The sequence below is a fragment of the Oreochromis niloticus genome, linkage group LG10, assembly GCF_001858045.2.
Source record: "Oreochromis niloticus isolate F11D_XX linkage group LG10, O_niloticus_UMD_NMBU, whole genome shotgun sequence".
Taxonomy (NCBI): domain Eukaryota; kingdom Metazoa; phylum Chordata; class Actinopteri; order Cichliformes; family Cichlidae; genus Oreochromis; species Oreochromis niloticus.
This window is the reverse complement of record NC_031975.2, coordinates 12,386,934-12,411,935: the sequence shown is the minus strand read 5'-3', so window position 1 is coordinate 12,411,935 and position 25,002 is coordinate 12,386,934. Positions and strand designations below refer to the sequence as shown.

Below are 25,002 nucleotides of genomic sequence, written 5' to 3'. Positions count from 1 at the left end.
CTATCTTTGCGCGGTTACGCAACAGATAACTAAAAACAATCTTCGCTGTTCTAACCCAGATATGTGATAGTTATACAATGCAGACAGCAGGCTCTCTCTCCTTGAAATCGAAAGGTAAATTTCTATCATCTGGCCCTTGTGACATCACGCATAATTATAGATGCACTACTTTGAGGAAATACAGAGTGCTATGATTTACACTCGCAAGATCAAGACTGACCTCTGCCAGCTGCCTGTGTGACTGTGGTCAATTGAATGAGTGATTGTAGCAGCTTAATCCCAGATGATCTCTGGCTCTGAAAGCCACTACAGCAAACGCAGGAAGGACTGCACTTTAGGAACAGTGCCTGACTGCCACGGCAGCTGGAAGATGAAGGGGCAGAGATGGTTAAACAGATGCATGAATGAGCTGGAAGATAACCATTGAGCTAGATGTCTGAGATACTGATGCACTTTTTTGTGGTTTTAATAATCCACATTTAACCCACTGCTGAATACGGCAAAAGAGCAGATCCGAGCAAACATTTCCACCAACTTGGAAACATGAATCACAGCTGATCTGATTGTTTTCCTATCAAATTGAAAATAAAAGGAAAAGATATAGATATCAAATCTAAATAACGGCCTGCAGATATTTCACAGCGTGAGGGAGTCGCTTAATTATTTTCACATTTGATGTGAATTTCATTTTTGTTTCCGATATTGGCTTTTAAGCTGGGACTTAACAGCCATGCACGGAGGAGATTAGAAGCTGGATTTCTTTGCGCAAACTGTCGAAAAGCTGATGGAGAGAACTAATCCTCTCTATCTGCATCATCGTTCTTTAAAACTGCACGCTTTCTGTCTGTCTGTATTTCTCTTTTCAGCAGTTCAATTTCATTTTAGTGCACAAAAGATGACCTGCCCTTTTTTATGTTTAATTTTTTATGAACAGGGCACCAGTAGCCGCTGATTTTTCTTTCCCCTCCAGTGGAAAAAGGGTTTCACACATTGTGCTCTCCTTTATGGTTTGTGTGAAAAACTGTCGCAGGAGGTTTGGCTCGCGCATTAACCCAGACCCCGACAATATCACGCTCAGCAGTGGCCTGAAGCCGGTGCCAGGCTTTGAGAGGATGCCACCCTCGCTTTGTTTGAGGGACCGAGGGCTCGAAGGCAGCAAGGGTGCTGGTTATGATGACAGCGCCACTGCAGATCGACTGATCAGTTATATCCATGCAGGTATGAAAAACAAAAAAAGTCATTATTACTTTGTATCTGAAGAAAAGGTCAGCGAGCTGAACTCTCACAGCCGCCGCTGATTATAGTCACAGAAGAACAGATACTTCATCCGGGCACGCTCTTAATCTGAGTAAATGTAAGCTGGTGGTGCTTCGACACAAATCCCCCACTGTCCTTCCTTTGAGAGATAAAGAGAGAAAGATACTGATTGCTTTTCCTGTCCATTTTTACTCAAAGACGCACCTCACATCAGCAGGAGTCATTGTTTGTGACTGGGTGTTGCTGCTGACATGTCGGACTGGCTTTGTTTTATTTTGGAATTAGGCTCCACAAAGGAGAAATCAAGACTTTTTTTTGATATTTCGCAGGTGCTTTAAGTTCTCCTTTCCAGCAGTTTGATGTCTGACACATCCTCGGGCCGGATGCTTCAAATCTACATGAAACTCCATCAAAATAGCACTGCCTTGTTATTTTGTTTCAAACTTAGAAGCAGCTTTTGTTTAAAGTAGATGTAGCAGGCAAAAAAAGAAAAGAAAAAGTAAGCAAAGCAGAATCGAAGAGCCATTTCATCAGTCGGGGTGCTCGAATCTAGGCAACAATGTTTGCCAGCCGTGGTGGCAGCGGAGGGGGTAAGGGGGGGAAATACTCCGTGGAGGACCTCTATGGCATCAGTAAGAAGCCCAAGGCGTCGACCTCCTCGGGGAGTATTGTGGCCAAGGCTGGGACCCGGAGCGGCAAGAGCTCGGAGCAGAAGACTGAGTCAGAGGCCTTGGCCTCTCAGATCCTGGAGGCAGCCCACAGGCTGGTGGAGCGACGCCGGCTGGAGCTGTACCTGAGGGAATGTGGCCTCTCCCTGGCCGAGTGCGAGGCTGAGCGCTCTGCGATGCCGTACAGGTATGAGGAGAAGACTTCACAGCATGAAACCATGATGCAGTTAGAGTTTGTAGTTATGACTCAGTATATTTAATTAGGCCACTAAAAAAATAAAAGCAATTATTAATAATAAAGAACTGGAATGTACAGCCTACACTGGGCTGCAGATTGAACTCAGATCTGGGTTTCGGCTGCTTTTTTAGCGAGTGCAGGACACACACTGAATGTCTGGATTTTACAGAGATAATAAGAGACCATCCCGAGCACTCAGCCATCCGTGGATGATCCATTTTAATAACATGGTTAATATTTTTTTAACATATTACTAATGCGTTGATGTAATTGAGTGTTTGGAGAGGACTGCAATTGAAAGGCAGTGAGTGGAGACATCATTCACGAGAGATGGGGGGGGAAAATATTAGGTTTTTTTTGTTTTTTTGTTTTTTTTTTCTCACTGGTGACCTAAAAAGAAACATCAGGCGTTTGATGAGATTTCAATGCAGAGGACTGATGAGTGTACGTGGCCGGACTGCAGAAGCATCCGGTTGTTCAGGAACACTAATGTGACTTGCACGCGAGCCATTGTCTAATTCCAGCCTTCCCCAAAAACAGCCTGACGGGGTCAGGCATCAGTGGTGCAGAAGTTTGGGGTTAATGATGCATGATTTGACAGCAGGGGACGGGCGGTTGGTTGTTATACCGCGTGCGTCTCTCTGTTTAAAGTGTGGAGGCGAATGAACGGTGGTGTTGGCTACTCTTCAATCAATTTACCAAAAACCTGGGGGAAAAATAGATTTTTGTAAATTGAATGAGACCTGAAAAAAAAGGGGGTGGGGTGCTTACAGAGAAGAGGAAGATACAGGCCAAGCTGCTGCATATTTCATTATTACTGCTTAAACACTACCATACTAAAATATTGAGTACGGATTCCATTACATGTGTCATTTTATTTGCTATAACACATCCAAAACATGCAAACACAGTCATCTAGTCTCCAGCACAGTTGCCTCTAGGTGGCAGCGTCTTCATGGTGTGAAGACAAGTCTGTGACCAATGACTCAAAAGCAGAAAGAGGGACAATAGTGCAGGCCAAGGGGTATCATTTGTGTAATCAGGTGACATTTGCAATTTCACATCACTTTTATGCTCAGATCTGGCGCTTACTTTAGAGCACATTTGTGCTGGCAGCGTACATTTTGATAGCTGAAACAAACTAACGGCTTACCAGAGTATGATTCAGTTGATTCGACCACCTCTGGCAGAACTGCTTCCATCACTTGAACTGCCCCACAGAGCCTGCAGTGGAAGTTGTTTCCACAGCCTCTGTGTGCCTTCATTTGCATGAGATCTGGACTCCCTCCTGACAGAAAATGATTACCTGTAATCAAAACAGAAGCCAGCAGCTACCTTGACGTTCTCTCTCGTTTTCCCCGGTTTAGCTGGAAAGAAACAGTTGAGCTGCAGAAATGTGAGCTATTAAGATTCTGAAAAACAGACAACAAGGGCCGAATGAAACGAAGCTCAAAGGTTAGACAGATTCAAACACGTCTGAATCTTCATGGATTATATCAAAGTAATTCTGTCCTTTTTTCGAGGAGCTGAATTACTTTTGAATAAAAACCGCAAGAAGAAATAAGATGCCTTCAAAGTCACAGGGCCAGCGCCATCAGCTTTCTCAGAACGTCATGTGAATTTCATGTTGAGGCACACCTGCAAACACTTCTTAGCGTTATTTAGTGCTAGTTTAGTTCAAGCGTGTCAAAACCAACATTGGGTGAGCAAAAAACACAGTGGGAGAGGAGTTTTCTTGCTTCATCCTGCTTTAAAAAAGACATTTACACATTTATTTATTTCTCTATTTACCAGGTGTTACTTCAAATTGTTCTGTTTTTAAGTGAAAATGGAGCCAAAAAGGTGACAGGCAAGTCCAGGTCATTTCATTCTGTAGCATTAAGTGAATATGCTTGCAAGCACTTTGATGATGGGGGGGAAGGTTTGGCAGATTTTAGGGGATTATAGCTCAGAAAGTCACACTTTGTGATGAGTTTTTACGCTGAGCCTGAGTTGCATGAATCACCTACCTTTTCAAGGACATTCAAATTATAGCAGCTCTTGTATAATCCAGCTTGAGAAGAAAAAAGCCATCTACTGTATCCCCTTATTTTCTGATAATATGATTCCATAACCTTATCATTACTAGGAAAATAAGGATGCACCACACATGTGCTCATTTTTGGTCTATCTCCACCCAAATACTTCAAGATGAGGCTCACAAGCGCTGGTTGTGTCCCGAGGTTTTAGTGCTGTAAGCTTCCGAAGTGGAGAACAGACTGAGTCAGTGTCATTACTGTGTAATACGGTGATGCCAGTGGCCATCATTTGGAGTGAAGGGGAAGGTTAAGCCAACAGGGAGATGAAGATAAAGAAGTCGACATGATTATGCAAAAGTTTGGCTATACAAAAATAATGTGCTTTCTGGAAAATAAGCGCCTTAACAGTGAAGTGGAAGTAATTAAATCTTCTCCTCTTTTGAAACGCCACCACGGGCAGCATTCGTATTTTCTCTCTGCCTGTACAGCTGGAAACTTCCCCGTCCAAACTTGTGCTGAATGGTTCTTTAGAAAGAGCTGATTGCCAACTCAAAGTCACATTCTGCTGGCAGTGGATGCCCTGCAATCTGCTCTGGGACTGCAGATCTGCTTCAAAACACTAGATGTGAAACCAAATTGACAATAGTGACAAATGTGGGGTATTTTGCACATCGTCCTGCTGTGTGAAGCAGACTTAGCGAGGCGAGCACTAACCACAGAGTAAAGCCTTTTGGATTGACAGTCCTCTCTAAGGATATGGCATCACACTTTAGATGGTAAACAAAGCCTGGAAGGGGCTATTATCATTGCTCGGCCACCAAAATGACACATCCATTTCATTTCATTATGATGGGCTGCAGGATGATCTGATATGCCCTGCCGTGCTATGCCCATGATGTGATGTATTGTGACTTCGAAACCATCTATCCTCTGTTTCCTCAGAGGTAGTAATGAGTGTAATTCTGGTGATTGGGTCATTGATGGCAAATCAAGCTATCATTGGGAGGGGGGATGTTTTGCATAGGAAGAATAGGAATAATGGGAGTGGTGGGAAGACAGAATTCTGCATCTTATGGAGGGGAAAAAGATGGTTTGGGGAGGGGGTTAAGTAAGTATAGCCTAATGTGTGCCTTTGTGATGAAATGTGTGCGCATCGGTGTGATGAAAAAATGTGGATCACACCCGAAAGAAAGGGAGGGAGAGGGAGTATCTATCCAAACCCCCACACTGCTTGTGTGTCGTGAACGTTTTGAAGCCTGTGGGAAAAAAAAGGAGGGGGGGCGGTCTCCAAATGATGCTGGAGAGCCGAGAGGCGGCACCGAGCGTTTGAAATGTCTGCTGCAGCTGATTTTGGGGCCAGTATGCCGGCATTTTTTTTTCCCAAATCCGCGCACCCTGAGATCCTGGCGAACAACGGGAGACGTGCACAGTTACCGCTGCTGCCGGTATGTGAACAACTTCACACACTGAAGGTAAAGATGAACCGGCTCCGTGCTTGCTGAATTTGTTGGTTTTTTCCTTCTCTTTCTTCTTCTTTCTCCATCGCTGTTGCATCAATTGGATGCTGCGTGAAGCCGCTTGGTGATGATCCATTGGTGGGGTTTGAGTGTCTTTACCCCCGATCGGACTTTTCTCCTCGGCGATGTAAATTCGCGCTATTGAGCCCGATCTTTTTTTTTTCTTTTTTTTTTTCTTTCCCTCTTTGCTGACCCACCTTGCGACAGAAAAATAAAAGGTGGGGGAGAAATATGAGTGATTTCGACGCGAGGTGTGAGGATGCCTGTAGCTGTGGTTGTGTCATTGCTGCGGCACGTTCCGGAGCTCCTCAGCTCAAGACAGTCTCAACAAACCTCAGCTGAAGAGAAAACAGCAAGCTGGCAAGTGCTTTATCACCCTACATAAGCCATACAGAGCCCGTGCATGTTATGTGGGACGAGGCCACTCTCCAGGGAGGGCATCTATTGCACTGAGATTTTATTGGGGTGGGAGGGTGGGGGGGCTTCCCAAGAACTGCCACATCCCCAAATTCGTCTGAGGACTGCTGCGAGCACACAAGCTCCCTGATGATTTTTGGAGGGCAGCCCTGATGCATCGTGTGAGTGTGAAAACTCCGAGAGCCTTTTTGCCAGGTTTGCATCACCAGACAGGAGACTGAGCAGACGGTAACTCCGTGTGTGTCATGTTTAGAGGCTGGACTCTCGCCTGCTCCCTCCAACTCTGAGCCAAAATCTTTGACCTGCCCTGTCTGAGCCCTTTTGTATGAGCATCACGGCGCTGCCACAACAGCACAACGGGAAACGGTGTCGAGCAGCACCGACAGTTTGTAGACATTGCTGTTTGTGTGACTCCTTGTTTAAAAGACAAAAAACAAACCCAACCCTATACTCAGACTCTCAGAATAAGAGACACAGACATCAGCTGCCAGGATGCAGGTGTCTTTTGCATGCACTGAGCACAACCTCAAAAGTCGCAGCGAGGACCGGCTTTGTGGCCTTCGCACCGCTCCACCTCCTGGGGGGAGCAGTGGTGGAGTAGGGGGAGGTGGTGGCGGTGGAGGCGGAGGTGGAGGAGGAAGTGGAGGTGGTGGTGGTGGAGGAGGAGGAAGCGGAGGTGGAAGCAGTGGACAAGGGAGCAATGGCAACTACATGTCTCAAGGTTCTGTCAAGACCAGGGAGGGTCCCGGGTCTCGTCAGACTCCTCAGGGTCACGCCCACATGAAGGAGGCTATTGGGCGCCACACCAATATGAAGTACAGGTGAGTATGAGCCTGACTGGGGGAGATGAGGAGCCGGAGCTTTATTGGTTGGAGAGATGGCTTTCATTTCACTCTGATCACTGTGGCCTTTTGACCTCCAGCAGAGGTGAAAGTCCTCCACCAGAAACAAGGTGTTGGGCTCCAGGTTTGGGCCTCTTCTTCACATTGAGGCTCTACCTGCCCTGCCGGGCCTTCATTATTCCTATTTCTGCCAGTCTCTTTGCTGAGATGTGAGGTGAATTCGAGGTTAGCTTGTCACCAAACATATCACCAGTGAGCAGACTGTGCAGACTGCCTACATATCCATTAGCCAGATGAGAAACACCTCAGTGAGAGCAATGACTTCTCTGACATTGTAAAAATATGACATTTATTCCTAAAAGCGCTTATGGATATAAATAAAAAAAAAATGCTTATATAAGTCATACTAAATAGCCCTAATGCTATCACAATATTTCAGACAGTATGCATATGGGAGCATTAGCCACAGACTTTGCACTAGCCTCTTTCTCATTTCAGCAGATTATTAATCTGCAAAAAAAAAGCTTTCCTCCAATAAAAGCTTCCCCTGAAACCACACAGGACGCCCGGCTTTTCTTAGAGGTTTTAAACACATGTATTTTCATAAAATAGCCTTGCAGGAGACTATCGTATGCACAGAAAATCTCTGCTGCACACACACTAGGTCTGAGTCATAATGTAGGAAGGAAATCCAACCAGATAAACAACAAGACAAGAATGCAATGTATGTTTTTCCTCTTTTAGTGTGTTGGCAAACTTGTGGTCTACCTTTGATGGATTAGAGCTTGAAGCTAAACAAGGACAGCTGTTCATGCAGAGCTCATGCATGAAGGAGGCTCGTATTTATACATAAACATTTTTTTAAAAAAGGGGGGGGGAAGCACAAAGCATGCACTTTAACATTAGGCTGCAGACTTCCACAGGCACACACCGTGTTTCCATCTTTGGGCTGTAAAATTCGAGAACTAGGAGGAGAGTTTTAACGACCTGCTTTCTTGGTAATCAGGTTGATTGAATTGCTGCCATTCTCTTCAGTCAATTTAGTTTCCACTTAATAAGATGCTTAAAAAGGGAATAAGGCACACGACAAAACTAGGATATTTCCACTCCTATTTTTTTTCCCTTTAGAGTCACAGACATACAGGACTTTATGATTGGGCTGGATTTTTCCGGTTGTTCTGCCGTCTCTAGAAAAGTGTCACTAATAGGGAGTGCAGCAGCACAATAAGTCTATACAGCATATGGCCACTTCCAGTTGCCATTGGCAACACCCCAGGCATTGCCTTTAGTTTTTGTCTTATTTTCTAATCAGCCAGCACTGCTGTCGCTTATCAGTCCTTTCCTTAACGGAGTATGCTCAAAGCTCCACCACCTGCACCACAACAGTCTGGTTGTGGCGGCGTCGCGGTGGCCGCACATTCCTCATTTCACACCGTTATTACAATTACACAGAGGTCAGGAAGGAAGCAGGCTTCTGCCTGCACTCTAAACCACCCGTGAACTATATAGATATATATAAAAGTGGGCCATGGCCACTGTAGTGTCATCCACTGGTTTGTGGAGTCCCGGATTTAACCATGTTTGGATGAATGGCTGGAATACAAAGGTGTGTCCAGAGACTGTGTAACTGCATCACGCAGAAACAGATATCTGCTAATTATTGCTAAGTAACATAGAAATAGAATAAAAGAATATTACTTTGCAAAAAACACCTGAGCACAGATCTCTTGTTGGTGTCATTAACCACACAGTGAGCCCTGTGACTTGATGATTGCATTAAAAATGTTCCAGGGGGGCACAAACACACAGTCTGAGGTTGCGATGGGTGACAAAAAATTTCCCAGCTTCTGCTCAATGGTGATAACTTTGAGTATAAATGAAATTATATTATATTATATTATATATTTAGTTGTCATGATGGTGAAAATTAGTTAAGGAGACCAATGTGCCAGGCTGTAAACATGCCCTTTACTGCTGTTTAAATGCACTGGGGGATTGACTCACTCTTGCAGGCAGCCTCAAGTGGCCATTTGAGGAACTGCATTTTTTGGCACTCTGGCGCTGGTTTCTATTTCCAGTTGCTGCTGCTTGCGTTGACCACATCTTTGTGGCCCTTCTGTCTCATTAACCCAAGTATTGATCACTCACAGGCAGGTCACAGATGCTCAGAGTCTTTCTTTGTGACTCTCTCTAGCTTCTTTTTTTGATCTTGTTTAAGCTTCTCACTGTTTTCTTTTCAAATGCTGCCCTTTTTTACTCCCTTACAGTGCACTGCAGCATTCTGGTGTGTGTGTGTGTGTGTGTGTGTGTATGTATGTGTGTGTGTGTGTGTGTGTGTGTGTGTGTGTGTGTGTGTGTGTGTGCAATATGCTGTGTGTTCAGTGTGGCCACAGGGTATGCATTCGAGCTGATGGAGAGGTGACTGTAGCAGTCAGTTCTGTCACTCAGCAAAATGTCTATTTTTAAAGTAACTAAACCTTCTGTTTTCAACACCAAACTGTCCAGATGGCCCAATTTTATGGTTCCATTTGGCACAATATGCTCAAGTTTGAGAAAATTGAATTAAAAGATATGACAAGAGAATGCACATTTCACAGACAACGCCAAAAATGATTCGACTTTCCTCTGGAATCGCATTTTTGTCATGTTTGCACCTAAATATTTCAAGAGGAATTTATCTAAAAGCATCATTCACGAAGTTGTCTGTGCAAATTAAAATTCACATGAATTAGAATCAAATATGGTATATCTGAGCATCATGAATTTCTTAAAACATTTTTTTTGGTATGAGTTTTAAAAAAAAGAAAAGGGAATTTAATTTACATTAATACTGGAGAAGACCATAGATCTATCTACCGCTGTTCCTCACAGATGGCCCCGGGGCACGCTGTGCCTGTGGCGGATGCCTATTAATCTTAATGCATGCTTGAGAGACGGAGAATGTGAATAGGGAAGCCCTACTCAGATAAAACATTCAGCACTGACATGCAGTAAACTGTGAAACAGAGTCTTGTTAAATAGCCAGATGTGAGAAAATCGAAATAAGTTCAGGACAGCTGGGAAGACATGCAGGAGTTTAGCAGCGATTACCCAAGAATGCCGTTCTACTGTATCTAAAAGGACTCAAGTTAAACTTAAAGACGTGGTTGTGAAGAGTGAGAACAAACTATTGATGACACTCGCACGTGATGTTTGACATCACAGCCAGCAGCTTAGACCAAAGACTGGAGACAAGGAGCTGTTGCTGGTTCCATGGAGAGTCTGTGACCTGATGGGAATTGCTGTGGTGTTTTTGCACTTTGGTGTTTGCAAGGATTAATCAAGTAATAGAAACCATGTTAATCAATGAGCTTTAAGTTCTGTCACCTTAGGTGCACCAGTTGACCTCTATCATCTGCTTTGGTGCAAAGTAACCGCTCTCTGTTAGTGATGTGGCTGTACTCGTGCTACAGATCAAAATCTTAAGCTCTACAAAAGTTCCCTGGTTTCAGATTATTTTGCCAAACTAATGTATTTCCAACATTTTTAAACATTTAGGATATGCTGCTCCAGTTAAAGCAGACGACAAACAAAAACCTCAGCTGTACCATAAAGAGAAAAACAAGAAAAAGAAGATGTAGCGTTCATAATAATACCTGATACTGGGTTGCATGTTAAACTGGAGAACAAAGCCTTCATGTATTTTCATGAGGATTTGAAGTGTTCTGACATTCAGCCATGCAGAGAGGTGCCGTTGTCTGGAGGAGTGCATGCTGAACAGCGGAAGGTGGAAATCTCAGTAGCGTAGTCGCAGCAGCTGAAGCTTTGGCGTCGACGAGCGGCCCTGTCGACTTTTAACACACATCTCATGCTCATGTAGTGCTGCGAGACGGTGACCTACCCTCGGTGTTATTACTCTCGCCGTGTGCCTCTTCTTAGCATTCAGATTGTTATCTCGGCCGCTTTTATGCGCTCTGACGGCACAGCGGCGTCACAGGCGCGCTTTGTTAATTTCACTCCATGCGCCGTTCACACGCGTGCCACCGAAGGCAAAGCGAAGTGTAACAAATCCCCAGCAGCGTCTAAAATATTCATCGTAACCGGCAGGTGAAGCGATAATGCAGTGATTTTGACCTCACGTTGTTGTCATGATTAACCACGGGAAACAAATGGCCTGTGTGGCAGGGAGGAGAACACGACTGCGGGCTGCAAAAACCTTGACCTTCAGCTCTCCTCTCTGTCGCTCTGGGGCATTTATTTATTTTATTTTTTTCAGGAGAGGTTCCAGTTGACTGGGCAGATTAGTGACTCACTTTGGGAAGCTCAACTGGGAAGTTTTAGGCAAAGTAACGCCGGGTGTTCACTTGCTTGATTTCAACCAAAATATAATCCAAACCATGATCTGTTTACTGACTGCTAAACTGTGGCTGCTTATTTTCATCTGCCACCCACTACTACAGCACGCTGTACGCTGCTTAATGTTATAATTACTGCATATATCATGCATCTGAACAATATCTAGGCTGTTATTATGTGTGCAGCTGCTTGATGGGACTTGATTAAGTGTATGCAGCGGACAACTTAATCTCCTCAAAATGCAAAGTGACCTGCGGGTCAGTGTTGTTTGATGAAGCTCAGAGTTGTCAATAATTGACTGCATTTGGCGGCTTACTCTTAACTGAGAGGCATCGTAATCGCGGCCAGAAAATCCACATCACGTCCTCGGAGTAAGGCTGTCTCATCAAAGGCCAAGACTGGTATTGTCTTCTGGCGGAGTCATCATGGCCGCATGTTGTTATTATGTAAGAGCAGAGGGCAGCCTAATGAACAAGTGTCCACATGCTCTGGAAAAGACTCAGAAGGCATTTAATTAGATGATATCAATTCCTCCTTCTTCTTTTAAAACCTTACTTTTATTTGAAACTCTATTTTTCGGTGTTTTAATATATTCATTTATTTAAATAAATCTCGGTAGCATTCATTTGCCTGCCATGTAATACACTGCAAAATTCATTAAGGCAAAGTAGTTGAGCTGTTTTAAATCACAGGGAAACAGGAACACCAAAGAAAACTGGAGGACGGCGTGATACTCAAAAACATGCTCGCGATTGCATTTAATCACTTTAAATTCACTGCGCTGTCACTCACGAGGGCATGAGATCCGGAAAGCGCCACATCCCTCAAATACTCGTCTTTATCCGTCTGCCAGCGGACATGAAACAGCGGCAGAGTGCAGCGACCTTCTCAGCGAGCGAATTTCATTAACATTTGATAACATGTTGGGGCGAGTGAACATTTTTTTTGGTTTTTTGTCGCAGTTCATGTGTGTTCCCAAACTTGGAATAAACAGTAATGACAGCGCATTGTGTCAAATTCGGCTTGTGTGAGCTCTTTCCTGCACCACTTCATTACATGCATTTTTAGTTAACGGGAGAGTCACGACCACTAATAAAGTGTCAGCAGCTGATACGCAGAATTGGAGGAGAGCAGCTGAGATTGTGTGTGTGTGTGTGTGTGTGTGTGTGTGTGTGTGTCTTTGTGCCTTTTTTCTCCATTCGCTCCCTGCACAGCATGTGTATTTTATAATTAGGACAGACCTGATTTCCTAACTGTTTTAATATAGCTGAATTAAAAACATCACATTTACATGAAGGGTCCATTGTTTAGGCTAATGCTTTTAAAAATAGCTACATCAATAATTAGTGCACTCTTAGATGCTGGGGTTTTGATTAGTGCCAGGCCATGTGGCTAATTTGGTTTCATTTGTCATATAAACCCAAAAATGTAGCTCTGTTGGCATGTCTCTGGATTATTGAGAATGACAAGACAAAGCAAAAGTTTGTGGTGGCGTTTTTTTTTAGTGCCATAACTTCTGCCCACTGCATTGATTGTATTTAGGTAGAAGCAGACACAGGTGAGAAAAATCTGTTCTCTGTAATTTAGGTGAAGTGACCCTTTAAAGCCACAAAAACAGTGTGTGCAGCATTACTGAAAGAGACCAGACAGTCCACCATCTTCCCACACTCTGTGCTCAGAAAATGTGTGTCTAAGCATACACATAAAACTGACGTGAGTGTTATTAATATCTAGGTCTTCCCTCTGGAGAAGAGCCTGCTCAGCATGTGTGTGGCATTTTATGACAACTGCAGAGGGAAGGGGGAGAAAAAAAGTCCACCATTAGCACCTAACCATCTGTATATAGTGTCTTCCTCCTGTCTCAGGTGAAAACTAACTGTGAATGTCAGCACAGGTTAAAATGCTGACTAAACCGTGACGGAGCACCTGTGTGTCTCCTCTGTCTCTCTCTCTCCAGTGTTAATAATGTATGGACGGGGCAGCCAAGTTGCTACAATCATCTCGTTTGGAGATCATGATTTATGGCAATGGAAAAAATAGAGAAGAAAACACTGGAAGACCTACTTATGAAGGCTATAGAGAAGCATCTGTGTGCCCTGCTCATGAGTGCATTCATGCATGTTTGCATGTGGAACTGTGCCTGCGTTCCAATGCAATTCCCATCAAGCGTGAATATTCACGTGAAAGCATCGAACCCCTCCCCATAATGACACTTGCCCAGTATAGATGTTTTCCGTTTATTGCACAGCGTCCCTCAGATCCGCCTCAGATGAAATATAGGCCGAGCGTCTGGGTGTACTGCGTGCGGGAGATAGTGGGAAAAGACTGTCAATAGGGAGATAGTGCGAGGAAAGACAGAGCATGTGTTTCTCCAGACTCACTGATAGTAATTTAGCAGACTGCAGCATTGCAGAGAGCGGCGGAGTTGAGCGCAAAGGAGGGGGCGGCCAGTTGTCACACATGGAAACAGTGACATCCTCTATTGCTCAGAAGCACACGCGCGCACACAGACATAAAAATGGGATTTTTATGTGGCTCGGCAATTGTGGAATTCGCCCAGTAATGCACACCGGTTTCAAATTTGCTCCCTGTCATGATGCGTTCACAAGCAGCGTTCACCAAACACGAGGCTGTCAGCCTCATGCACTCATCTTTAAAAAGCATATTGGATAGAAGAGCATTTAACAGAAGAAGAAGAAAAAACAAACAAACATTTGTGTAACAGCTGTATGCCACCGAATGCTGACTCATGTTTTGGTGGTATGTTTTTTTTCCTCACACGTAAGCCTTCTGTTTGCCGTCCTAGTCCAATGTGAAAAGGAAAGTATGGACAGAAGGTGTGTGACTAAGCTGGGGAACAGATTTTTATTGTCCTTAATTCACAGCTCAAAGCCATCATGCATAATTATAATGCCTTTTGCTCAAGTTCCCTAAAAATAATAATAAAAAAGAAGGTAATAAACAAAAATAAAGTTGGGTATAAACCATATCGTTTATTTGCTCCCGGTGTGCAGATACAGAAGCTACCTCAAAAGTAATTTTGAATCAGTTTCAAGCTTTGCTTTAGAAGCTGATTAAAACTGTAGGGAATATTTTTTCCGGATGCTGTTATTGGCCCCACCTTGTCAAATGTTGCTTGACAAAAAATAAATAAAATGCCCTTTATTCTCATCCAAAAAAAGGACTGATTTGATGGATACTACAAAAAAAAAGAAAAGCCAACAAAGAGAACAAAACAAATGGTAAAATATTCAGGTAGCTGATTTGAAATAACCCAGTCTCTGAAATATGTTTTTCCCATGTGCCTCATTTAAATTTACTCCCAGTGTTCAAAGTGGCTGTCAGCGTGAGAGAACAGGCAGAGCTGTCATTGGTTGACGAACCACGAAGAAAAGCCAGCTTACCATACAAGGAATCAGCTACATCCAAACCCCGCAGACACATTTCCCTTTAAATAGCTTTCCTGACCTTCCACCTGTGTGCTTTTTTAACAGTTTAACATAATGACACAAACAATATGTATTTCACACCCACATGGAGTGCTCACATGAAGACTGATGCCCCCACTACACACACACACACACATAAAGAGCGTGAAACAAATGCTTACATATGCAGGAATCTAAAAATAGCATAAGGTTGGGAATTGAAAATAGACCAGGAAAATAAAAGCGGGACTTGTTCGACTGAGTCTAAATGCTCTGACAGTCTGTCTTTGTGCATTTGGCTGTTTTGCGGTGGACGCAGGCAGACAAGCCGAGAGGGGAGAGGCGCTGGAGATGAAAAGACGGCGAGCAGCGAGGTGCACTGCAGTTCTGCCGGCTCTCCAGCTGGCTCCCCGGCTAATTAGAATGGGGGAGAGCACACAGGAGAGCAAAGCATGAAGCCCACATCATTTTCAGCTGTACATGCTCCTGTGGTCAGAAATGCAGCTCTCCGCTTCTCCCCCGCCTGCCCTTCAAAATTCAGCTGTCTGAATAATCAGATGTGGCATGTCGGTTAATGGACTCCTCTTTAGCTCATGGAGCATTTTTGGGCCATTTATGGTGCAGACCAAAGAAGCTTTTGCTGGGACTCTCTAACTGCGCTGAGCTCCGTCCCCTCCAGCTGTTTCACTGGCCCAATGTAATACACTGAACTGCTAACATACGAGGGATGAAAGGTCAATTGTTCAGAAATAATTAGACAGAGGAAGTCATTTTACCAGAGGCGAGAAAGACTTTCTCTCAGCAGCTGCAGTGGAGGAGTGAAGTGTCGGAGACTACGACAGAAATAAATTACATCTGTGTCAGGTTTTTAATTTTGTGTCGTACTTTTGTTTTACACGTGACACCAGGTTTGTGTTACATGTGGCTTTTCCGCTACAGAATAATCAGGATCTCATCAACAACATCGCCATATTAAGATGACGTTTAGCTTTCAAAACCTAATGTGTCCAGTAAAGTAGTGAGCCAGCTCCCTCATAGACGTGAATAAATAGTTTATAACGCTGTAATGTAGTTGTGAGCGGATGTGATTATTAATAAACCGAAACTACTTCAGATGGCTCGGAGGCTTGGGTAGAAACAAATAAGACAAAAATGTGTGTTAAATACAGTGTAATATTGCAGCTGCCATCTTTTTAAAACTTCACTTAGAGATACAAGTAGCTCGAAAGGCTACAATTCTTAGTCTCATCACTGCTTAACCACAGTGTCTCCCTACTGAGGATTGCTCATCACTCACATGCGTACATCTTACTTACTGTGTTTGAAGATTGTATGTCCAGATATATTCCAACTGCCCACACATTTTGTGTGTGTGTGCTTTACAGGCATTTCTCATCTAACCTCCTGATTTTTTTTCCCTTTCTATAGGAACCTGGGAAAATCGGGCCTACGTGTTTCCTGTCTCGGGTTAGGTAAGTTGGGATGAAGGCAGGGAAATATTCAGCTCAGCTTCAAACCCTTAAATAAAATCCGTCTGTCTGTCTCTCCCTCTCTCTCCTTGTTCAGGCACCTGGGTGACATTTGGATCGCAGATCTCTGATGAAGTGAGCGTTCTCTCTCTGCGTTTGTATGAGAAATCGATTCCCGCACACCTTCACTCGTTTGGTTTTTGTGTAACACCGCTCGGCGCACTGTAAACAAATCTCAGTGTTCACGATCGCAGGAATATGTGTGACAGGCCTTAAGACTGCTGTAGCTTGGCGAGATATTGTCTGTATTATCCTCCCTGAGTAGTGCCCTTCATGAACGACCTTTGGGTAATTGGAATTTATCCGCCGTCTGCTTCTCTCAGTCTCGGTTTTTGTGTTCTCTCAGATGGCAGAGAACCTGATGACCGTAGCTTATGAGAACGGAGTGAACCTGTTTGACACAGCGGAGGTGTACGCCTCTGGAAGGTCAGACTTCACTTTCCTCTCCTGAGCCTCAATTAAACTTTTTTTTTTAATCGTCTGATTTCTCTCACAGCAAATACAAAAATTTAAACCTGTTTTTATGTGACGTCTTCCATTCTTCTTCTTCACATTAATCTTGTTTTCTTTGGTCTGTGTGTCTTTATCAACTCTGTCGTTAAACGTTACATACAAATAAAGTTTATTAGCCTCAGCCCGTCACAACCAATGATGTGTTTCTCCACAGGGCGGAAATTACTCTAGGGAACATTATCAAGAAGAAAGGATGGAGGTGAGATTACTCATTCTTCCTAACTGACTCACAGGCATGCAAAGCTTTTTAACTCGACCAGATCACAGATTTACTTTAAATAATCCCTAATAATCCCTTCCTGAAATGAACTGCATTACTACATGTTTTTATTACTTTTGATAGCGGCACACCATTAAATTCTCTCAAGGGAAAGTCATACTTGGGGAAAAAAAATGTAGAGCTTTATCCTCAGAGAGACTAAAAAGGATAAAAATGTTAAATTCCCTGATCAAAGATGGTGGCTGACTCACCCAGCTGCCTAAGAGGCACATATTGGTAATAAAATGTTTTAATTTTAACACCAGAAAGAGAGAAAGACTGTCAGCAACACTGTCTGTACTATTAGATTTAGGATGAGCTGATTCCCTTAACTTAAATGTTATGCTGCAATCAAAATACTCACGACTTTGTCCTTGCCAGACGTTCAAGTTTTGTCATTACGACAAAAATCTACTGGGGAGGCCAGTAAGTATGAGACTAAAACACTAGACTCTTCACATTTCTTCAACCCAGCCTCTTTCCGTTCATCATTTTAAATGAGGATCAATGATTTGTATTTTCATAACTCCACAGGGCAGAGACAGAGAGAGGACTCTCCAGAAAGCACATTATTGAAGGTACAGTCTACTCGTGTATTTGCAAATTGTAAACCAAATAAGGGGTTATTCTGGTCCAGTTTAAAGCAATTTAAATCAATTTCAGTTCAGTTTTATTTATAGAAGATTCAACAGATCACACAACAGTTGCCTTAGGGCATTTTATTTTGTAAGGTAAATACCCTACAATAATACTGAGAAGACAAACAGAGCAAGTGCTTTGGCGACAGTGGGAAGGAAAAACTGCGCTTTAACAGGAAGAAACTTTCAGCAGAAGCAGACTCAGGGAGGGACAGCCATCTGCCACGACTGGTTGGCGGTGAGAGGAGAAGACATTGGATAACTATTTTTCTGCAGCTTGACTTTAAACTGACTGTTTAAAATAGAAAATGGGTCATTTGGAGCTGGACCACATCATCACCACAGACACTGTGGGGATCTCCCACTCAGTGACTCAAATTAGCTGAGGTGAAACCTAGCGCACAGCTGGCAGAACTTCGATATAAACTGAAGCGGTGATTTATATATATATAAAAAAATCCAGCCCACATAGAAGAGTCACAAAGGGAAACATTAGCTTTAGAGACCAAAACTATTTTTTATGAGAGACTATAAACGAGTTTATTTTTGCTCTGAAGTTGGACATTTTAACACAGGAGTCTATGGGGATTAGCTCGCTTATGGAGCCAGCCTCAAGTGGCCATTAGAGGAACTGCAGTTTGTGGCACTTCTGCACTAACTTTGGGCTTATTATACATTAAAGACTATAAATGAAAACTATGATTTATTAGGTTGCACTGCATCTATATTTTGTACAGCATGTTTTCCTGTGTGTTACTTCAACCACTAATGATGTGGTTGCTATCATTCATTCGAAGCCCCCTTTACCTTTTAGTGTGAGCGTTGTTTGACTCACTCAGTCAGCTCCGTGTTACACGTCACAGTAAGCACAGCTTCTTTTTTAACTGTGATGTCAGTGGACACTATTGGGATATGAGGTGCATTCACTTTGAAGCTATATCACTTTAAGTGCAGATGTTGATGGGTAGGATGTTTCAGAGGCCTGTCATCAGATTTGTTGGGTCAAAGAAAATACAGAGGTCAGGTGAAGGTACATGTCTTGATTGCCGTTTTCCAGCCGTTTCATCGGTTCCAAAAATAATCCTAAAAAAGCTAAAGGATATGGTGGTGGTCTTTGTTCCTTTTGTAAGCAGCACGGCCGCAGGATGACCATTTACCTTGGACTTGAATGAGTTTTTTTATGTCATTGTGATGAAGCTTTTGATTTGGGGCCGTTGCATAATGAGTGAACTACGTGCAGCTCTTAAGGCTTGCACCGCGTGCAGGGACAACGCTCAGATTTCGACTCTATGCACTATTTTTCACTTTGCTCAGGAAAAAAAAAGTCCAACTGCTGACTTACCCAAGGTTAGACGCTTGCCCAGAACATTTGAGAAGCAGAAAATCGAACATAAAACAGAATCACTCATTTTACCCTCCACCAGCACACTGTACTGAGGATAATCATTAATATCTTGGGAGGAGCTGAATGCTATTTTGATGCCATGTAAACTTAAAATGTAAAAAATAAATCACTTTTGTGATCTGGCCTAAGATTAGGCACCAGCATGAAGTTCGTATTTATAGATCTACTGGATGAAACTCCATGAAATTCCAAACACACAGTCATGTCTCAATCAGGAAAAAAATGTAATAACTTTGCTCCTTCCCTTACGCTTCATTGAGCATGATTACCAGGTCAATATAATGCAGCCTGATACTTTGGTTTATTGCCAAATAACTGCAAAGCTATTGACACTGTCATTAAACTCTCTGTTGTGTAGCGGTGGCTCAAAACATCACTGTGCCTTAAAGTTATGACTCTTAGTCCAACAATTGACTCGTGTTTATCACAGGTTTACGAGGATCCCTATCAAGACTCCAGCTAGATTATGTGGACATCGTTTTTGCCAACAGAAATGATGTCAACAGTCCGATGGAAGGTCAGTTTCAACTGCTTATTACTGTTCTAGCACAAATATGGAGGGTTTTTGTATGGTAGTATGTTTTATTTGTGGAAATAAGCTTTAATCAGATGTGTTAGAGTTGTCAAATGAATGTAATTTAAGTGTTTTGTGCTGTGATTTGCAGAGATTGTACGGGCCATGACGTTTGTAATAAACCAGGGTATGGCTATGTACTGGGGAACCTCGCGCTGGAGCGCAATGGAAATTATGGTGCTGAGCTCTCACTCTTAAAGTCTTACTCTTCACAAATTCACGTGTCAGCTTTTTTCCAGATAACGCTGATCACTTACCATTGCATTGTGTTTCCATTTCTGCGGCACCAGGAGGCATACTCAGTGGCACGCCAGTTCAACCTGATACCACCTGTGTGCGAGCAGGCAGAGTATCACTATTTCCAGAGGGACAAAGTGGAAGTGCAGCTTCCTGAACTCTACCACAAGATCGGTCAGGCATCCAAAAATCCCACAGCAACATTTATCTCTTCTTTTTAATTAAGTTTCATTAGTTTCATTCACACTTTCCTCGCTCTGTCAGGTGTGGGAGCGATGACCTGGTCTCCGCTCGCTTGTGGTTTAATCACAGGCAAGTACAGTGATGGTGTACCGGAGTGCTCCAGAGCAGCAATGAAGGTCAGTTTGATCTTCCACTTCCTCTGGCTCCAAATCAGGCTCACTATAGTTCTCGATTTTATCGGCATACAGTGTGAATCAGTGCCGCATCAGTGATTTTCTCCATGTTGGTCCTGATGAAGGGGTACCAGTGGCTGAAGGAGCGAGTGAACAGTGAGGAGGGTCGGAGGCAGCTGGCTAAAATCAAGGAGCTCCATCTACTGGCAGACAGACTGGGCTGCACTGCTGCACAGTTAGCCATCGGTATGATCCAAGCAAAGGGCCTGAGTTTTCAGTGCAGACATACAGAGATGCAGCTTTGCTTGTTTTAGCATCATGTGGCTGCAGATTAAGACTGAACTGATTCATATCTGCATGATTTTCACTCCTTAAATGAATGATTCATTATGTTTAATCTTACTGTACACACGCAGGTAGGAAGTGCTGTAACAGTTCTGGGAGAAGTGTAGAAAATCTATGTCTCCTGCATGAAAATAACATTACATAATCTGTGATCTTGTTAATTAAATGCTTTGTATATGTATGGTCTGCATAAAGGCTTTCAAATGGAATCCAACCACTGGTTAAATCTGTTAACATTTTTTTAAAAGAAGTCTAAAAAATCAGCTACTTCGGTTACAAACTGATATTCCTCCAGCAATAAAGTTTTCCTGGTTTGCTCTATTTACAGCCTGGTGTCTGCGCAGTGAGGGAGTCAGCTCAGTACTTCTGGGTGTTTCTAATACAGACCAGCTTCTTGAGAATCTGGGTGCCCTCCGGGTAAATATGTGCTGTATTCAAATATGCTTTTATGTTTTGTGCGCAATAAGAAGAACCACCCAAAAAAACAGCAGATCACACTTTAAGCTGATGCCATCCTCCCCTTCTTTCAGATTTTATCTCAAATGACCCCTCAAACCGTTACTGAGATGGACGCCCTGCTGGGAAACAAGCCACACTCGAAGAAAGAGTCACGCGCTTGAAGATTCAAATCTCAGCCACGGACGATGTTTCGAGAAGACGAAGAAGACTTCGATGTTGGGGAAACATCGCTTTTTGCTCTGCTGTATACTCAACAACTTGCATGTCCTCGGCAACATTTATGCTTCCAGTATGTGCGCATATCCATTCTGCGCAGTACATTATATCATGTAGAAGAAAAAAAAAAAGGAAAAAAGAAAAAGAGAACTCTCTCAATTCTGGAAGAAAAAAAAGAACATAACCGATCATATATTGCTCACTGTTGATTGTTCACAGACTAATTATTTCAACATAGAGGAAGGCTAAAGCTGGTCAATCAAATGTCAATCCTAAAGTGAGGAAAGAAAGAAAAAAAAAGGCCACTTCTGCCCTAACATGCAACTTTACTGCGTGAACGGTGCTTTCATTAGACGTGTGAGTCTCCTCCCCTCACAGCTGCCTGTTATTCTGTGTGATGTTTAGTACCCAGCAGCCAGAGAGCTAAAGGTTAGTCCTCATGTGTCTAACCGAACATTTCCCGTAGTGTGCATGTGACTGCTCTGCCACACTCACCGCTTTATAGGGTTGGGAACAATGGATTACTTGTGGAGTAATAAAAAAACACAGCAAATAAGCCACTCTGGTATTACTTAAAAAAAAAAAATCACCTGATTTAAAAGGAAAAATTGGCAAATGAATTTCAAGCATGAAGGTTACAGAGTTAGAACTGTGTCTGGTAGAAATGTTGAAATAATAATAATAACTTATGTGTGCTGTTACATTGTCAAATTGGCAATCAGAAATCAATAGCCAGTGACATTTTGCAAAGTGACTTTTCCCAACCCTGCTGCTTTCTCAGCGGTCCGTTTGCCTCCTCTGTGCGCATGTCCCTTTAAGACAGAATAGCCCTAACAGGGTGTAAATGTGGCATGGCTTTTTTTTTTACGGCTTATGTAGATTTGCAGTGCCCTTGTAAGCCATTTATTTATTTATTTTTTAAACTCTAAGCGGTCAGATAGTTTTATCCGACATAACCGTCCTGCTGGGCACGCTCGCTTTAAAGGCTCTCAGCAGTCTGCAGACACGGCTTGTGAGTCCATGTTGCATATAATCTTTGTATCGTCCTAAACTATGTCAAAAGATGCTGACGTCACTTTCAGCGGTGCCGAGTTGCTGATGTCGAGTCGCAGGTTTGAGACGGCTGGACTGAGTAGAAAGGTTGCTGGGTGTCTGACACAAAGATTTGGACATATTGTGGTGAACGTGTAGTTTTCAAAAAGATGGGAAATAAAAACAATAAGTCTGAGTTTATCACATGTGATACAAGTCTTACAGACCACTTGGGGTAAGATTTCGATTAATGTTAACGTTTCTTTTTGTTTGTGGAAGCCTGAAAACACAGCTTCTCTGCTCATTTCTCTCTCTGCATCGCTCCAAATCCGTTCCCATCCTCAAACACATGCACGACAGATTTTATACTGTGCACTTTGTCTTTTGCCCTTTAGTTTTGTAATGACTTCAATACTTTGTAATGTGAAGGGGGATGTCTTTTGTTTTGTTTTTCTCTTTTTTTTGGTGATTTGCCATGAAAACTAATCTCCGAGGTGGAGTTTTTGATACACGGGAGTTGTTTCAGCAGACACGAGGTTGCAATATATTGTAAATAGGCTCATGTGTTTTGACGGTGATGTAACAAGAGAAAGTTCAAGTCTGTGGTTCGTGAAGGTTTTCTTAAAGGAGCCACTGAAACGTGGCTCTCTGTGAGTCTGTCATGATGTACAGTTCGACTGAGCGTAGCTTCCGGTGTACATAGGTCCTTCAATCAAACCCTGAAAATGTAACTTTGCCTGCCTAACTTATATTTTACTGTCTTGCAACAAAGAGAAACCAAAACACAAACAAAAAATAATAATAATAAGAGAAGAGACAACTGATTCTGAATGTATCATGTCTGTTGCTCAAACCTACTTAAGGGACAAAGCACATGCCCTGTTCCATAAAGTCCAGTGGTTTTTGAACCTGCAAACGTGCAAACATTTACATTGGGATTAGCCAACTCAAGCTTCTTGCACCCCCTTCATTCAGCTGTTAATAGAAAGTCAGATGAGATTTTTGTACTTCCAAAACCCGGAGCAGTCTAATCACAGGTGTGACGTCAAACCCCCAACTGCTAGCTACTCTTCCACGTTGATTTTTGGACCACGCTTTATTTATGTACATGTGCGATGCAATTTTATGAGTTGCATATGAGGCGGCATATGGGCCGCGAGCACTAGGATTAGTCACAACCTTCATTCTCGCATATCATGTGCTCCCTTGATGGGTTTTAGCTTCCTTATGTACACTTCGATGATCAACACAATGTTGATGGACATACTTAGATGACTAAGACACTTAAACCTGTAATTGCTTCGGATTTTTGTTTTGTTTTGTTCAACATTTTTATGCAGATAGAAAATAAAGCAGCTTTCAGCTACAGATTTTTATTTTATTTGTGGTTAAGCAGTGACTGGCACAGGAATGTTCTTAACTAAAGCCAACAGAAGCCAGCAGATAACACTGAGTGCATAATGCATACCTGCAAAGCTAGTTTGTTCCTCCCATTTGAGGTTAGCCTGCACCTTTGTGTTGCTGCTGATATAACAGAGCCTCTTTGTGTTGCACCAAAACAGCACGAGTTGACCGAGCGTGGCGACGGGTGCTGACCGTGGAAATAGTGATTTTTTTTGTGTGTGTGAAAAAGCTCAGAGAGATGTGTTGTTTCAGAGAAATTCGAAATCTCCTCACTAAAGCGTAAAAAACTTTGATTATTCATGTGGATCTTCAGACTGTTCTTTCTCAGAGGGGGAAAAACGTCTCTGTGAAATCTGGCATTAAGGACTGTTTGTGCTTATGTGGATTTACACTAATCAGCTCATTCTTTTCCTTAGTGCTTCTTGTTCGGGTGAAGAAATGCAATGAGTTGATCAAACTTTTCCTTTTCTTGTACGTTGACGATGGTGACGTTTGTGACAGGCAGCTTTGTTGCGCGCAATAGCAGACTATATTTGTAACAAAGGTCCACATCTGATTAATCACTGTGCAGGCGCTGGCTTACAGTATGAGCCCCAGAAATATTCAGCTGCACATCCAAAGGAGTCAAATTTGCACCTTGAAGTGTTATTGTACAATTACATTTGGGGGTTTGGTTAGCACTAAATCGCAGGTGGATTTAAAACACTAAAAAGCTCACAAGTTCAAGAAAGGTGCGAGTTAAGAAGCCATGCATTTATTTCCCTGCTTACATCCTGTTAAATGTGTGCCAGCTCTTCACCCCTGACTCTTTCAGATGGATGGTACGAGAACAATAACTCAGCCGTGTGTCCGGCGCTCTGTGCCGTGCCCGCTGGGACGCCACACATGTTTACAGCGAGCAGAAAACATCTGTGACGCCAGCACCGGTAGGCTTTCTCTTACTGGATTCCCAGGTGCCCTCGGAGCGACAGATGAAACACATGTGCTGAAAAATATTGACGTCCTCACCGCCAACACAGAAGGAGAAGGAAACAGGTTTTGCCACGTGATTCATCCTCTGTGCGGTGAAACAAGTTGGGGATAAGGTTATGAAGAAAGAAGAAAAAACAGAGCGAAAGATGCTCAGAAGCACATTGGAGATCTACAAGCTCCCACATCTAATAAAGCACATTTCATACCTTACCCAGATGCTGCTGTTTTGGTCCTACAGTGAGCCGATTATATTAGAGGTCAGACCCGGTGATGAAATCCCAGGTAACCTGTAGCTGCTGCTGTGTTGACTAAAATCCTAATACAAATGTAATAATGCAGTGGA

The 25,002-nt window shown here is 43.0% G+C and overlaps 1 protein-coding gene across 3 annotated transcripts; it reads left to right on the top strand.

Moving 5' to 3' along the window:
• The first annotated feature begins 1,440 nt into the window (after positions 1-1,440).
• LOC100693698 (voltage-gated potassium channel subunit beta-3) lies at positions 1,441-23,651 on the top strand. Of its 3 annotated transcripts, XM_019363989.2 has the most exons (15): positions 5,350-5,626; positions 5,756-6,936; positions 16,149-16,192; positions 16,287-16,324; positions 16,596-16,675; positions 16,917-16,961; positions 17,403-17,447; positions 17,556-17,599; positions 19,495-19,581; positions 19,730-19,815; positions 19,929-20,049; positions 20,140-20,234; positions 20,357-20,477; positions 20,905-20,993; positions 21,107-23,651. In XM_019363989.2, exons 2-15 carry the CDS (start codon positions 6,608-6,610, stop codon positions 21,194-21,196), a joined length of 1,314 nt encoding a protein of 437 aa, XP_019219534.1. In that variant the 5' UTR covers positions 5,350-5,626; positions 5,756-6,607; the 3' UTR covers positions 21,197-23,651. The 3 variants fall into 3 exon arrangements, with proteins under 3 accessions (XP_013127853.1, XP_019219534.1, XP_003446828.1); XM_013272399.3 differs by lacking the exons at positions 5,350-5,626; positions 5,756-6,936 and adding an exon at positions 1,441-2,112; XM_003446780.5 differs by having other exon boundaries at positions 5,350-6,936.
• The last annotated feature ends 1,351 nt before the right edge of the window (positions 23,652-25,002 follow it).

Coding starts and splice junctions, on each gene's coding strand:
- LOC100693698 (XM_019363989.2), top strand. CDS start 6,608: ATGCAGGTGTCTTTTGCATGCACTGAGCACAACCTCAAAAGTCGCAGC. Junction 20,050..20,139: donor TGAACTCTACCACAAGATCG/GTCAGGCATCCA, acceptor TCGCTCTGTCAG/GTGTGGGAGCGATGACCTGG. Junction 20,994..21,106: donor AGAATCTGGGTGCCCTCCGG/GTAAATATGTGC, acceptor CCCTTCTTTCAG/ATTTTATCTCAAATGACCCC.